Raw genomic sequence first — 17,207 nt, 5'->3', positions numbered from 1 at the left:
AAGGGAAAATGTGGCTACAGCAGCCAGTATGTCTCTCAAGATTTTCCCCTTTCTGTTACTCTAGTTCTTGTTCTCTTAACAACCCTCTTCTGTCTATATATAGTTGGATTTCTGTTTGTTTGGCTCTTCTGGTTGTACATAGGGATGCTGATCAGCCACCACCTTCTCCATACAACTTGGAAATACAAGGCCAATTTTGTGAGGATTGAACAAGATAATATGCCTGGAACATAGTAAGTGCTCAGAAAGTAGAAGTCTGAATTAAAGTCCAAATGAAATATCACTCCCTTTGTTTGAAATCCCTCAGTACTTCTCATTGCCCTTAGGAAAATGAACGAAGTCCTTGATTAGGCCTACAAAGCTTGGTAGCACTCTTCTTCAGTCTCTGCTCTTCAGCCATGACTGTCTAAGTTTTACAGAATTTCCGTAACCTTCTAGTTTAGTTTATCTACTCCTTTCTTTTTGGGATTCATAGTACCTGGAACTTTATTTTTTGTAGTATTTAAGCATCATCCTTCCCCACTGAAGTCTGCTTCATAAAGACAGGGAAAGACTCTGTGTCTCTTGTTTTGCTGTCTTATATACCTAGCATAATGACTACTATGAGAAAGGTACTCAACATGTCTTTATTAAATGAAACAAATCCCAGTTCTTCTTAGTGTCCATTCTGACAATATATATTGAGTACCTTTAGTTCAGTTCAGTCGCTCAGTCGTGTCCGACTCTTTGCAACCCATGAACCACAGTACGCCAGGCCTCCCTGTCCATTACCAACTCCCAGAGTCCACCCAAACCCATGTCCATTGAGTCGGTGATGCCATTCAACCATCTCATCCTCTGTCTTCCCTTTCTCCTCCTGCTCTCAATCTTTCCCAGCATCAGGGTCTTTTCAAATGAGTCAGCTCTTCGCATCAGATGCCCAAAGTATTGGAGTCTCAGCTTCAACATCAGTCCTTCCAATGAATACCCAGGACTGATCTCCTTTAGGATGGACAGGTTGGATCTCCTTGCAGTCCAAGGGACTCTCAAGAGTCTTCTCCAACACCACAGTTCAAAAGCATCAATTCTTCAGTACTCAGCTTTCTTTATAGTCCAACTCTCACATCCATACATGACCACTGGAAAAACCATAGCCTTGACTAGACGGACCTTTGTTGGAAAAGTAATGTCTCTGCTTTTTAATATGCTGTCTGCTGCTAAGTCGCCTCAGTCGTGTCCGACTCTGTGCGACCCCATAGACGGCAACCCACCAGGCTCCGCCGTCCCTGGGATTCTCCAGGCAAGAACACTGGAGTGGGCAATATGCTGTCTAGGTTGGTCATAACTTTCCTTCCAAGGAGTAAGCGTCTTTTAATTTCATGGCTGCAGTCAGTATCTGCAGTGATTTTGGAGCCCAGAAAAATAAAGTCAGCCACTGTTTCCACTATTTCCCCATCTATTTCCCATGAATTGATGGGACCGGATGCCATGTTCTTAGTTTTCTGACTGTTGAGCTTTAAGCCAACTTTTTCACTCTCCTCTTTCACTTTCATCAAGAGGCTCTTTAGTTCTTCTTCACTTTCTGCCATAAGGGTGGTGTCATCTGCATATCTGAGTACCTACTATGTATCAAATACTTAGTGGTAAAAGATTATGAAAAGCATCCTTACTTAAGGAATTCAAAGTCTGCTGTGGCATTCTGCTTTTCTTTAAAAATACTTTTTCTGTAAGTATTTCTTTTTATTGTAATTTGGGATCTAATAAGTTAATAGTTGTTTCTCAATTTTATAAAAAAGCCTGAAGCTTCAGAATATAAGCAGTAATGACAAAACTTTTTCCAAAGCCTTTTCTATTTCAGAATTGCAAATAAGAGATTAATGATCTGTATAATTTAACTTCATTTGGAAGTTACTGCCTTGAAGGAATATTTTTGTTCCTTTCTATTTTGAACTCAACATCTATTAATTCACTGTTATTATTTATTTTTATTATTGAACAAGTATCTATTATTTACTATGTGTAAGACACAGTTCAAGGCCCAGGGAATAAACCAATGAATAAGATAAAGTTTTGCTCTCATAGAGAGATGATAGTATTAGGTTGGTGCAAAAGTAATTGCTGTTTTGCATTGTTGAACTTTGCCATTTGATACTGGAATATGTTCTCAAGTAAATGTGGTTATGTTATACATCATTTGAATGTGCATTTCTCAATTTATGTTTTTTTGCTAATGTCTTATTACTTGCTGATTATTTTATATTTATTTTAAACTAAAGAAATTATGTTAGACAAAAAGCAAATTTGAGCGATTTTTTTATTCCAGTTCAAAACGGGTCGTAAAGCAGCAGAGACAACTCACAACATCAACAATGCATTTGGCCCAGGAACTGCTAACGAATGTACAGTGATGGCTCAAGAAGTTTTGCAAAGCCTTGAAGATGAGGAACGTAGTGGCCAGCCATCAGAATTTGTGTGTGTGTTAGTTGCTTAGTCATGTCCGACTCTTTGTGACCCCATGGACTGTAGCCCACTAGGCTCCTCTGTCCATGGGATTTTCCAGGCAAGAATAATGGAGTGGGTTGCCATTTCCTTCTTCAGGGATCTTCCTGACCCAGGGATCGTGCCCAGGTCTCCTGCATTACAGGCAGATTCTTTACTGTCTAAGCCACTGGGAAAGCCCACAAGTTGACTTGACCAATTGAGAGCAGTCGTTGAAGTCGATCCTCTTACAACTACATGAGAAGTTGCTTAAGAACTCAGCGTCGACCATTCTATGGTTGTTTGGCATTTGAAACAAGTTGGAAAGGCAAAAAAGCTCAATGAGTGGAATAAGTGGGTGCCTCATGAGCTGACTGAAAAAAAATGTTGATTTGAAGTGTTGTCTTCTCTTATTCTATGCAACAACAAAGAACCATTTTTCTATCAGATTGTGACGTGCCATAAAAAGTGGATTTTATACAACAGTTGGAGATGACCAGCTCAATGGTTGGACAGAGAAGAAACTCCAAAGCACTTCCCAAAGCCAAACTTGTACCAAAAAATTATCATGGTCACTGTTTGGTGGCCTGCTGCCGATCTGATCCGCTACAGCTTTCTGAATCCTGGTGAAACCATTACATCTGAGAAGTATGCTCAGCAAATCAATGAGATGCATGGAAAACTGCAGTGCGTGCAACAGTTACTGGTTAACAGAAAGGGCCCAGTTCTTCTCCATGACTATGCCCGACTGCATGTCACACAACCAACACTTCAGAAGTTGAACAAATTGGACTATGAATTTATGCCTCATCTGCCATATTCACCTGGCCTCTCACCAATGGATTACCACTTCTTCAAGCATCTTGATGACCTTTTGTAGGGAAAACCCTTCCACAACCAGCAGGAGGCATAAAGTGCTTTCCAAGAGTTCACTGAATCCTGAAGCGCGGATTTTTTGGGCTACAAAAGTAAACTTATTTCTCATTGGCAAAAATGTGTTGATTGTAATCGTTCCTATTTTGATTAATAAAGATGTGTTTGAGCCTAGTTATAATGATTTAAAATTCATGGTCCAAAACTGCAATTACCCTTGTACCAACCTGCACATAAATACAGGTCCACGATCCCTTATTCAAAACCTAGGGGCAGGTATGTTTTGGAAGTAGCATTTTTCAAATTTTAGAAAGGTAATTCCTGCATATTCTGTACGTTATTTAAATCCTTACTATTTATTGTTTTATTGCACCTTGTAATTACACATTAGTATTTATGCAGCAAAATGTATGAATTTTCAGTCGATTTTTCTACCAAATGAGTTTAAGTCAGGACAGATTTTGCCATCAATTCAGTTAAAAAAAAAAAAAAAACAGCTTTAATTTTCCAAGCTTTTTAGGTTGTAGGATTTCAAATAAAGGATTATGTATCTATACATATAACATCAGGGAATTAATTGCCTTGAGGTAATAAAAAGTAGAGGAAGCAAAACTGATAAAGGAGTATAAGGAGATGGTTCACAGGAAATTCAAAAACATGTATTTGCCTGATTCTTAAGATAAAATAGGAAATCTATGATATTATAGATTCCTACTTTAAAAGAATATAATTATAGATCCTTTTAAAGTAATGTAATGTAGTCTTGGACTTGAAAATATATGTGATAACTTTGCCTTAGTTTATGTCCAATAGCTCAGATGTTTGCTAGAAATGTCAGCTAACTCTTAAAAGACAGCTTTACAATCAGCTTTGATAATGTATGGTTAAACAACTGGCTGTTTGTAACAGGTCTTTACAAATTTAGTCAAGAGGGCATTTTCCTGCCACGACCATATTCTGTGCTGCCTTCATTTTGTCTGTATTATATTTAGAAAGTGCTAAAGCAGTGTTGGCCCAACTTAATTAGAAAAATTAAAATCACACAGACTATTTCAAAGCCAAATATAAATGATTTTCAGACTTCCCCCTTGTCATTAGTCATTTCTTGTAGTATTTTAATGTATCCTTTCTTATACTAAAGTTTACTTATTTAAAAATCTTGGTGTAATAACATGGAACTTTGTGTTTCTAGAAAAAGCATATGGTTTTTGATTTCTGTGTTTTCTTAAATTATGAAATCAACCTACATCTTAAAGTTGAATTTGCTCATTCATCCTCTAGATGGTAGAGTGATAGCCTGATTCCAAATTTGATGTCTCACACCAGGTCATCATTATTTTGTATCATGTGTTATTTGTGTTTAAAATGGATGTTGTATAAAACCTCAAATGCTATTTCCATTCCATTAAGTGCTTAATAAGTCTTGTTGCTCAAAGTGTTATTATGAATAATAGAGTTGTAAGAGTTGTAAAGGAAGGAACCTGGAAGGAGATAGGCTTTGGAGAGAGAAGAAATAATATAACTGATAGGATGTTGTCATGAGACTAGAACCTCAGAGCATCATTTTTTGTTGTTGTTGTTGTTTTTAAAATTTGACCACACTGCATGGCATGTGGGATCTTAGTTCTCTGACCAGGGATCAAACTCACACCCCTGCATTGGAAGCACAGAGTCTTAACCACTGGACCACCAAGGAAGTCCCCTAGAACCCCAGAGCATCTGTTTTTAAAATTTTATTTAATTGGAGGAAAATTGTTCTACAATGTTGTATTGGTTTCTGCCACACATCAACATGAATCAGCCATAGGTATATGTATTCGCCTCTCTCTCGAACTTCCCTCGCACCCCACCCCACTCCTCTAGGTTGTCACAGAGTGTTGTGTTGAGCTCCCTGCATCACACAGCAAATTCCCACTGGCTAGCTGTTTTACATATGGTAACGTATATGTTTCTGTGCTACTCTTTTCTGTGGTGGTGATGGGCTCTTTAGAAAAACTAGATTAAGTCCAAAGCAATTATGTTAGTGATGAAAATGTTTGCATTTGATATGGGGAGGGGGTTATATATAGGTTATTTTTAAAATCATACTTCTCCCTTAGCTTTTTTTTTTTAACCTCACTAAATACATTTTGAGTTCTATAAGGGAGAGGGATGACTTTGTGATGGTTTTCCCCTTATACTGAGCAACTAGCTTGTAGGAAGTGTTCAGTTAATTATTGAAGGAAGAATGCAAATGAATAGGTGTATATACTATATTGAAAGGAGACCCCTGGACTTGGAGAAGGCTTGGATGGCACTTAAAGGGGAGAAGATGGGAGTGAATTCCTGATATAGGAATGGTGACAAGGCTAAGTAGCTTTTTGTTGTAGGGCGCTTCTAGAGAGATAAGATTTTATAAATTGGGATTGAAATGCCAGAATGAGTTTGTCTTTATTTCATAGGCAGTGAAAGGGTCGTTGAGGTGTTTTGAGGGTGAAGACATTGAGATGGTTTTGGGGAGCACTAGTCAGGCACTGGTGAGCAGGTTAGATAGAAATGGGAAGTGTTCTACTTTCATCCTCCACTTTATTCCTTTCTGTATTCTCCTGGAGCTTCCACCCTTCTACAAACTGATAGTGCACCAGAACTTTTCCATACCTCTGTTCAGTTCATCCACTCAGCCTATATGCCTTTTCTCCTCTTTTCTAGTTTCTAAAATTAGAATTAATTGTTCTGTGGATGATGCCTCTGTCGTAACATAGTGGAGTTAACTTTTTTTTTAAATTGGCCATCTTTTTATGTTTTTTGCTTTAATGCATTTTTATTTGTAGCCATTCTCCCCCACCCCTCCCATTTGTGTTTGTGTTTTGTGTTTTTTGTTTTGTCTTTGGCTGCACCACATAGCTTATGGGATATTAGTTCCCCAGGCCACAACAGTGAAAGTGCCGAGTCCTAACCACTGGACCATCAGGGAATTCCGTTCCCATGGGGTTTTGTAGGTGTAGGCCTAAGTAATCTTTAGTGCAGTGTGTTCACTGAAAACACATTTATGAAATACTTCTATGTGATAAGCATTATGCTGGCTCAGAGATGAAAGACATATGCTCTAGAAGCCTAGTGCAGTGGTTCTCAAAGTATAATCTGTGGACCCCCGGTGGGCCCTAAGACCCCTTCAGGTCAAAACTATTTTGTATGATACAAAGGCCTTTTAAAAAAATATTCATTGTGCTGACATTTACACTGACGCTACAAAAGCAATGGCGATGAGTTTAAATCGGGGAACTAGTACCAAACTCTACTAGTAGTCACTGTATTTTTCACCAACACACAGTTTTAAAACATGATCTAAGTGTTTAAGTGTTCTTGATCAACAGTAAACAAGTATAAATTTTATTAAATCTCATTTCTTGAATACTAATTTTTAAATAATCTGTTTGCTGAAATGGAAATTATGAGTAAGACACTACTGCTGTCTATTGGAATAAGATGATTATCTAGAGGAAGACCACTCCAGTGATTAACTAAATTATAAACTGAATTGCTTTTTTTTAAAAAAATGGAACATCTTTACTTGTAAGCGTAAACTGTTGACAAACTGTTATTCACACTTGAATATTTGGCAGATATTTTCTCTAAAATGAGCAAAGTGAGCCTATCACTTCAAGGAAAACTGTTATATATTGCCAATTATAAAATTCAGGCTTTAAATAAAAATTGGATTCTGGAAAACTTGTTTTCATCAGTGAATTTGATGGCTTCCTAATACTTAAATACTTTTCTGATGATATTGATGGTGATATTAACAAATGTTACTTTCTGATATTGTTTAATGAAATATGTCTACCACATCACTTGTTAATATGTTTGAAATGATTGATACGTAATGTTGCAAAATCATGTATAAGTAGAAGATTGATTCAAAGTGCAAGGCAGATCGATACATGTTTTTCCAATAAAGTGTGAAGGTATAAGTTCATTGATGTTCAAATTCCACATTTCAGCTAATCTTTAGGAAACTACTAGTTGTCAAATTTAGTATACTATCAAAGGAGAATATCCACGATATCTGAAAAGGATATTAAAATATCATTTTCCAGTTGCCTGTTTGACACTGATTTTCATATATGTTAGTCAAAACAACACAGTGCCACAGATGGAATATCACAGCGGTTTGAAGAATCCAATTGTCTTCTACGAATCCAAACATCAAAGACATTTGCATTTGCACTGTAAAACAGTGCCTCTTTTTCTCACTAATTTTTGTTTCTGAAAATATAGTTCTTTTAAATAAAAATATTTTGGTTAATATATAATAGATTTATATTTATTACTTTAAAATGAATTGACAAATATTTTTATTATGATAAACATAAAATTTGCCATTTTAACCATTTTTTAAAAAATTTTATTTTATTTTTAAACTTTACATAATTGTATTAGTGTACAGTTCAGTGACATTAAGTACATTCACATTTTTTGTGAATTCACATTCACATTTTTTGCAACCATTATCACCATCCATCTCCAGAACTTTTTCATCATCCCATACTGAAACTCAATACTCATTAAACACTAACTTCCCATTGCTCCTTCTTCACAGTCCCTGGCTATTAGCATTCTACTTTCTGTCTCTATGAATTTGACTATTCTGCTGCTGCTGCTAAGTCACTTCAGTCGTGTCCGACTCTGTGTGACCCCATAGATGGCAGCCCACCAGGCTCCCATGTCCCTGGGATTATCCAGGCAAGAACACTGGAGTGGGTTGCCATTTCCTTCTCCAATGCATGAAAGTGAAAAGTGAAAGTGAAGTCACTGAGTCGTGTCCGACCCTCAGCGATTCCATGGACTGTAGCCCACCAGGCTCCTCTGTCCATGGGATTTTCCAGGCAGGAGTATTGGAGTGGGGTGCCATTGCCTTCTCCTTGACTAGTACCTCATATAAGTGGCATCATACAGCATTTGTCTTTTTGTGACTGGCTTATTTTGCTTAGCGTAATGTCCTCAAGGTTTGTCCATGTTGTAGATGTGCCAGAATTGTCTTCTTTTTTAAGGCTGAATAGTATTCCATTGTATGTACATACAACATTTTCTTTATCCATTCATTTATCTTTGACCCTTGGGTTGCATCCATATATTAACTATTATAAATAATGCTGCGATGAGCATGAGTGTACAAGTAGCTGTTAAAGTCCCTGTTTTCAGTTCTTTTGAGTATGTATGTAGAATTGGAATTGCTGGACTATACAGAAATTCAATTTTTTATTTTTTGAGGAATTAATTTCTAGTACTCTAAATATCAGTAGATACAATCCACATAAACAGAAGTACTCTTGAGTCTTCAATGATTTTTAAGAATGAGGGTCCTGAGACTTAAAAGTTTGAGAATAAGTGGTGTAGTGGAATGAGTGAAATAGAGAGGTAAGTTAGGAAGTTACTACAGTAGAAGACAAGTTGGACTAGACTTTGCTTAGAGAAAATGACCAGAGTGGTAAGGAGAATATGTCAAATGAAGAGAACTTGGAGAACCTGAAAATGTATGTGACCTTGAGAACTTTCTGGGAAGATACAATAGTTAACTTTGAGTATTTGAAGATCTCTCACAGAAAAGGGATTTGGCATATTTTCTGTGAACTTGGAGTAAGGTGGAGCAGAGGGGAAGACATGATAGTAGCAGATGTTAAGGGGAATCTATTTTAGTTCATAATAAGGATTTTCTAACAGAATAGTTCCAAGGTAGAATTGACTAAAAGTAGGGAAAGCTAGCATATAGTTTCAAACATAGAGTTTCTAAGCTAAAAAAGCTCCTTGGAGAGGAGAAGTGAATCTGTCCTTAAATGGTTAGTTGGCCTAGAAGAACTCTATAATCCCTTCTGATGCTGAAGTTTCATGATTCAGATTAACATGTTCCTCTGTCGTTTATATGACTTGTAAGTTGACAGTTGGATTCAGGGGTTTTGATCAGACTCAGGTGCCATCTCAGTGATGACAGCTATTGGCACTGGAGTCCTCTTTCATTGAGAAGCACATAATGGCTGGTTGTTTTTTTGCAAAGTTATAGCTATTTCTCCTCAATGCCTAGAATTGATTAGGCGTTGCAAAATGATGGTATTCTAATTATATCATACCTGTTTTAGTTATTTTAGCTGGAATATTTTTATAAAGAGACATTTCTCCATATCTATTATTTGGTTACCAAATGATATAGTTTCTGTAGGGCTTCCCTGGTGGCTCAGTGGTAAAGAATTCCCCTGCCATGCAGGAGTCACGAGTTTGATCCCTGGGTGGGAAGATCCTCTGGAGAAGGAAATGGCAATCTACTCCAGTATTCTTGCCTGGGAAGTTCCATGAACAGAGGAGCCTGGCGGGCTACAGTTCATGGGGTCGCAAAAGAGTCGGATACGACTTAGTGACTAAACAATAGTTCCTGTAGGAAAGTCAGGCTAGATAGATGCCTTTTCATTTATTAATCAGTTTTCAAGGTAGTAGGTTGGTTCCTTGTTATCTTCAATTTTCATTACTCTATCAAGTTTTTCTTCTTAGAAAGGGAGAACAGACTTGTCTGGTCAGTTTCAAGTATTGATAGGTGTGAGGCTGCTCCAGTGTCTTTAGACCTCGTCTGCTATCTTGGATTAGAGAACAACCCTCCCAGTGTCAGCTCCTGTTCTCAAATTAGCTCTTCATATGTTCCAGTGAATACTTGCTGGCAATTTTGGGGTCTTCGTCTTTTCATATTCATCAACAACCCCTCTGCTCTTTCCTTTTATAGTTGCTAACACCATACAAGTCTTGTGGTTGTTGGTTTGTCCCCAACTGCTTGTATTTTAGGTTTGTGGGGAATATGTTATTACCAAGTTTGGTTGTAAGTGTTTTCCATGGGATTTTGGTTTTGTTGTCTAGTTGCTTGGTTTCAATGTGGAGATCATGGAGATTAAAACAAAAAAGTCTCCCTACTACCAATGTCATCTTCCCAGAGAGATGTTAAAATCCTGGAAGAATTAGAGTAGAATTGAGAATAACTGAAATTTCTGACTTGGTTAATGGTAATTTTCATGGATGAGTATTAAAAATAGGAGAGAAGGAGAAAGGTAGTGAATGGAATATAAGATCAGTTTTTGATTTCTTAATTAGAAATGTTTGTGAGATACCCTAAGAGAAATGCTTTCTTAAGACATAAAGTGAGTGAAAGTGAAAGTCAGTCGTGTCCGACTCTTTGTGATCCCATACAGTCCGTGGGCTTCTCCAGGCCAGAACACTGGAGTGGGTAGCCTTTCCCTTCTCCAGGGGATCTTCCCAACCCAGGGATCAAACCCAGGTCTCCTGTATTGCAGGTGGATTCTTTACCAGCTGAGCCACAAGGGGAGCCCTTCTTAAGACATATGTCTCTAGAATTTGATAGATAGAGCTAGGTGATGAAAGATCAACACTTCAAAGGTAATTGAGGCCATTATAAGTTGGAGAAATTATTATTTTGGTAAAAATTACAGTGTGAAAAACCAGTAGAATAGAAAGCATTCAACTGAAGATGAAAGAGACACTAATAAGCATTTGTGAGTGGGTCAGATCAGATCAGATCAGTTCAGTCGCTCAGTCGTGTCCGACTCTTTGCGACCCCATGAATCACAGCACACCAGGCCTCCCTGTCCATCACCAACTCCCGGAGTTCGCTGAGAGTCACGTCCATCTAGTCAGTGATGCCATCCAGCCATCTCATCCTCTGGCGTCCCCTTCTCCTCCTGCCTCCAATCCCTCCCAGCATCAGAGTCTTTTCCAATGAGTCAACTTTTCGCATGAGGTGGCCAAAGTACTGGAGTTTCAGCTTTAGCATCATTTCTTCCAAAGAAATCCCAGGGCTGATCTCCTTCAGAATGGACTGGTTGGATCTCCTTGCAGTCCAAGGGACTCTCAAGAGTCTTCTCCAACACCACAGTTCAAAAGCATCCATTCTTCAGTGCTCAGCCTTCTTCACAGTCCAACTCTCACATCCATACATGACCAGAGGAAAAACCATAGCCTTGACTAGACGGACCTTTGTTGGCAAAGTAATGTCTCTGCTTTTGAATATGCTATCTAGGTTGGTCATAACTTTCCTTCCAAGGAGTAAGCGTCTTTTAATTTCATGGCTGCAGTCACCATCTGCAGTGATTTTGGAGCCCCAAAAAATAAAGTCTGACACTGTTTCCACTGTTTCCCCATCTATTTCCCACGAAGTGGTGGGACCGGATGCCATGATCTTCGTTTTCTGAATGTTGAGCTTTAAGCCAACTTTTTCACTCTCCACTTTCACCTTCATCAAGAGGCTTTTGAGTTCCTCTTCACTTTCTGCCATAAGGGTGGTGTCATCTGCATATCTGAGGTTATTGATATTTCTCCCGGCAATCTTGAGTGGGTAGTTTTATGTATTTTCCATAAATATGTAGAACAAATGCAGGTTTACAGAGCAGCAATCCAAAGGGGATGACACTCTTCAAAGCTCCAGTTATATGGATGCATCAGGGTTTTTGGCTATTAGGTGCATGTAGATACCATATATATTAAGTATAAAGAGAATGAATTTATAAAGTATTTTTCCTATTATAAAAATAGATGTTAAATATTCATAAAAATGAAAGTCTTAGATGAAGATGTTAACTGTTCATTAGCTACAAGATTTAATATTTTCAGTAGATTCTAGTGTCCTATCACAGATCTTCTGTTTTAAAAGTATATGAGTATTCTGTCTTACGAGCTCTTCCAGATGCTCAGGAGCTCTGATCTCAAAGTGGGTGTTTTAAATGGTAGTATGCATATATGGCTCCCCTGGTGGCTTAGATGGTAAGAATCTGTCTGTAATATGGGAGACTCAGGTTTGATCCCTGGTTTGGGAAGATCCCCTGGAGAAGGAAATAGCAACCCACTCCAGTATTCTTGCTTGGAGAATCCTATGGAGCCTGGTGAGCTACAGTCCATGGGGTCTCAAAGAGTTGGACACAACTGAGCAACTAACACACACACACACACACACACACACACACACACATTTGGACATTCCTTTTTAAACATCTCGTTAGCATTAAGTATCACCCCAAATGACTACTTTTGACCTGTCTTTTTGTTTCTTCTTTCTAAAATCAGGCCAGTCTTCAGAGACCTGAGATTAAACTTGAATCACTAAAAGAAGATATTAAGGAATTCTTTAAAATATCAGGTTTGTAAGTTGCTTTTTATTTTTCTTTCTCTAATTCTTTAAAGCAAAATAAGGAAAGACTTTATTTTGAGGGGATATTGTGTCTGCAGTCAGTTACTTGTTTAAAATTGTGGAAGAGTGGTAGGATAGGTTTTTATCTGCAGTGAATTAGAGCTTTCAGACATTTCTGCAGAAATTCAGGAACACTGGTAATAACTGCTTTACATTGATCAGTTTTAAGTAGTGTTTACCTTCCTGGTCAAAATACATCCTGAATGTATTAAAATCTCCTTGGTTAAATATCTTGTCTTTTACCTTTCATATGTGACTTTTTTCTTTCTCTGCTTCTTTTCTCTCTTTTCTACCCTTCAAAGAAAACAGAAGAAGACCTCAGCTTTTAGAGCAAGCTGTTAAGCTTTTGCACTTGGGAACTGAGATATTAAGTGGTTTACTTATCCAAATAAGTTGATTAGAAATAATAGTTAGTAGCCAAGTGAACTGATCTGACTGGTGGTGCCTCATAATAGTCTGCTTCTCTTGTTTAGGAATTTACTGACTAGGTAATTGTCATGAATTACTTGTGATCTTTGTCCAGTGCCTGGCTGTTTCTTGCCCTTCCGTTGGCATGTTCCTCATAGCACTGACAGTACAACTGCCAAAGATTTTGGCATTTGTTGAGTTCCCTAACAATGGAAGAAGGAAATATTCTTCTCATCTTAAGAAAATGACACCATAGTTTTACTTACAAAGTAATAAATCATGTTGACAACTTTGTATTCAGTATTAGCCAAGGGAATATTGGTAAATATATAAGAAATAATTCTTTAAATAACACTTTACATTAGCAATTGGCAGTTGATAAAGTTCTTTCACAGTAAATATGATGTTAAAGTTTTTGTGAAATAAATTTAATTTTAATGTATGTTTACTTAAAAAACTAATATGTTTATATATGTTTTCCTTTTTTTAAAACAGGTTGGGAGAAAAAACTTCAGAATGCTGTGTATAGTGAACTGAGTGTGTGAGTTTTTCCTCCCTATTTTGAGATACTCATTACATTTAGCTATATTTGCTTTGTAAGTAATGAATATAGTTTTACTATGTGTACTCATTGTTATTATTTCTTATGAGCATTTATATAGCATTTCAAGTGAGTTTCACTTACAATTTCAATTGTAGTCTTCCTGAGAATTAATACATGGGGGTTTTTACCAACCAAATTTTTATATTAACAATTCATTAATCCAGTGTAATTAGGGAATATAATATTTCTCAAAAGGTAGTATTCCAGATAATTTAAGCTTACCAGTGTTCTCTTTATTGTTGCCATATTGGACATTATCCTTTTTCTGTCTTTATATACTGACCATTTTAAACACAACTAACTCTTTTTTGAAATATTCATTATTAAGAATATTACTATTTTTATTTATCTGAATTTGTTCTCCAAGTTTGCTGAAGTGTGTAGAACTATTTTTCATTACAAGACATATGGATCCCAAGTGTTACTAACCTTTGTAGTTTACTTAATATTCCATTATTCATCAATTATTTATTGCTAGCACTATAGTGGGCACTAGGGATATAGCATAGAACAGTGAGGAGTTTCTGCCCTTATGAGGTTTATGATCTAACTGAGTTCTTAAGTCTTTTTTCCCCTGCTATCAGTGTATCTGTATCCGTAACCTCTCTAGTTTCTCACACTCCTGTTTCCAATTTGCTCCTTCTAATCTGCTGTTACTTGGAAAAGGAAATAACCTGGTTTACCAGAATTGTTTCTAAAACAAAGAGATGAATGCTTGTGGATTTGTGCTTAGACACACATTTTTAAAATTAGTTATTTGCTTCTTTGCTTATTGCTATCTTTTGAGTTGGTTTTTGAGCTCTTAAACTCATAAATAAAGTGCCATCTATTAAGTAAAGCTGATTGTGATTATACCTTTGGTTCTAGTCACTAAAGGAAAAGTTATTTATCATGACAAGTAAGGTTTTTTTGTTTTGTTTTGTTTGTTTTTAATTTTATTTTATTTTTAAACTTTACAAAATTGTATTAGTTTTGCCAAGTATCAAAATGAATCCACCACAGGTATAGAGATACCATGGGTTGATTAAACTAATATGGACATGGTGATTTGCCTGTCTATTAAGCTTGTAACTTCAGTGTCTTTGTTTCTGATACTGGCAGAATAATAGCATCTGTTGTGTATAATTCCAGATATTAGATTCTCATCTCAGTAGATACTACTGATGATTGCTATTTTTGTGGCATAAATGCATTCCTGAAAATTGTTCTGTGAGATAGAGTGCCTTTTTACTTGATGGCATGGACAATATTTCATTCATTGATATCCTACATAATAGACATTAAATAAGTATTTTATAAATATTGAATAACTTGTTGGGATATTTGAAGGAGTTCAGTAAAACTGCCTGTTTTCCTCACTTGGGTTCTGAACAAATAAAGAAAATAAAATATAAAGGCAAATGGGAAATCAAAACTATACTTTTACTTGTGATAAAGATTGGGTAGGAGGACATAGCTTAGTGCAAGAGCAAAATAAACTCTCTAGCTGAACTCCAGACTCAGACTTAACCTTCTACTTAAATAACATTGTGAGCATATTCAGTTTATTCTTCCAAAATTTAAAAGTTGGAGAGGGCATTTCTTCTCTTCTGGGGTATAGTGAGTAAAGCCCTGGAAAGAGGTCAAGTATGTTACAGGGAGGCAGTTCGTTTCATATGAAAGGGCACATCTGGAGTCGGGGAAAAAGTGTTTCCTCATGCAAATCAGAAAAGTAAGCGGACTTAGCGTATTCTGGTCCATTTTTCATTGGCAGAAACCATTAGATGCATAGGTAAATAAAGCAAAACTAAGATAGAAATATCTATTAATATAAATGATTGGAACTGAAAAAAAAAATGCACATACTCTCATTCCTAATAGAACTGTGGCCATGTGAGCTGTATACATCATACCTGGAATTTGCTCATGTCATACTTATTTTAGTAATCATTCCAAAGATTTTAGTCAGATTTTTATTTAACAAGTATAGCAGAAAAATTTCTACAGTCTTTTATTACATGAAACATAACACTAGCCCAGGTTAGCTCTTTCCACTTCAAAATTGCATACCTTATCTATTATTGTGCTAAAAACTATTTAATATTATATCAGTGATAATTTACATTGATTGAATGTTTATGTCCAGCACTGTGGTAATAAGCACTTTATAGGCATTGTCTATATTAGGTAGTCTTTATAACACCCTACAAATTAGATTTTATTATTCTAATTATTTTACGGAAGAGAAAACTGAGTCTAAGATCACTTAAGTAACTTGCTGAAAATCATGTAGCTAGTAAATGGCAGTGCTGGGATTTCACCTCTAGTGAAACATATTCTAAAGCCATACATTTTACTACTTCTCACATGTACTTGCATCTTGTTTTTTACCTAGATTAAAAATGTTCTAAAACAAGAATTATGTCTTACATTTCTTTGAGTATCTCCTATAGCATCAAATAAATGACATCGAGTCAGCAAGTAGTCACTGAGCCACCTCTAGGGCTAGCACACCATAAATATCTTTTTGAATTGAGAAAACTTAGTGAAACTATTAATCCTAAATATTTACTATAAATATTTAAGAAAGTCTTTACTTTGAAAATGTACCCATTTCTTTGTCTCCTAGTCTTTATTGTATTTTATGTAGAGCAGTTTGGAGAAGGAAATGGCAACCCACTCTAGTATTCTAGCCTGGAGAATCTCATGGACCAGAGGAGCCGGGGGGGCCTATAGTCCATGAGGTTGCAAAGAGTTGGACATGACTGAAGAGACTGAGCATGCATATAAAGAATTAGAAGATATATTATTTTCCTTATGGAATACAAATTAAAAGAATATATAAACCTTTTTAACCTTTCATATACGTATATGTTATAAAAACAGATACCACAATTTGCTGTTATAGTATATATATGCAAGTGTCTACCATATTTTGGAGAGATATAAATGTTTAATGATAGTGGGCCTCAAAACAGACAGATTTTTAGATTAATGAGTACCTTACACTAGATCACCAGACTAGGTCAGTCTTTTATAGACATGCACAGTGTTCTCTAAGAGAGTCCTCAGGTAGTAGACCTGGGCATCTCTAAAATCTCCTAATCATAGTTCTTCTTGCCCTCTTAGTCATAAATGTTACACATAACAATTGTTATGTTCAGAGCTAGGTGCTGGCATAATGCACAAGTAAGTAGATAGTGTTTGCTTTTTATGGAGCTTACATCCCAGTGGGGCACAGAGACTTTACAGACGCAATTACAGTAGAATATAGTAAGAATATAGTAGAATATAGTAAGTGCTATAATAGGGTAAGTGCAAGCAGTACATAGGGCAGGTGCGTAACTCAGACTGGAGGTGTCATGATGACTTGTCACAGGAAATAATATTCAGACTGAGATCAGAAAGCAAAGCTACAGTTAGGGGAAGGAATAGAGAAGAAAAATGCTTTGGGCACAAGGGAACAACAGGTACAGATGTTTCACACACGCATATGTGTTTAGTCATGTCCAACTCTTTTGTAATCCTGAGGACTGTAGCCTTCCAGGCCCCTCTGTGCTTGGGATTTCCCAGGTGAGAATATTGGAGTGGGTTGCCATTTCCTCCTCCAGGGGATCTTCCCAGCCCAGGGATTAAACCCAGATCTCTTCCATCTCCTGTACTGGCAGGTGG

At 36.7% G+C, this 17,207-nt stretch overlaps 1 protein-coding gene across 5 annotated transcripts in view; it reads left to right on the top strand.

Moving 5' to 3' along the window:
• The window catches only part of TBC1D19 (TBC1 domain family member 19), a 150,025-nt gene that overhangs the window by 15,032 nt on the left and 117,786 nt on the right, over positions 1-17,207 (top strand). For all 5 annotated transcript variants that reach the window (XM_044946024.2, XM_006071049.4, XR_006552316.2 and 2 more), the window contains exons 2-3: positions 12,421-12,493; positions 13,448-13,493. In XM_044946024.2, coding sequence (XP_044801959.1) covers positions 12,421-12,493; positions 13,448-13,493 — 119 coding nt within the window. The remainder of the gene's footprint in view (positions 1-12,420; positions 12,494-13,447; positions 13,494-17,207) is intronic.

This window comes from Bubalus bubalis, chromosome 7, assembly GCF_019923935.1.
Source record: "Bubalus bubalis isolate 160015118507 breed Murrah chromosome 7, NDDB_SH_1, whole genome shotgun sequence".
Classification (NCBI taxonomy): domain Eukaryota; kingdom Metazoa; phylum Chordata; class Mammalia; order Artiodactyla; family Bovidae; genus Bubalus; species Bubalus bubalis.
The sequence above is the reverse complement of the archived record's forward strand: the minus strand, read 5'-3'. Positions and strand labels throughout refer to the sequence as shown.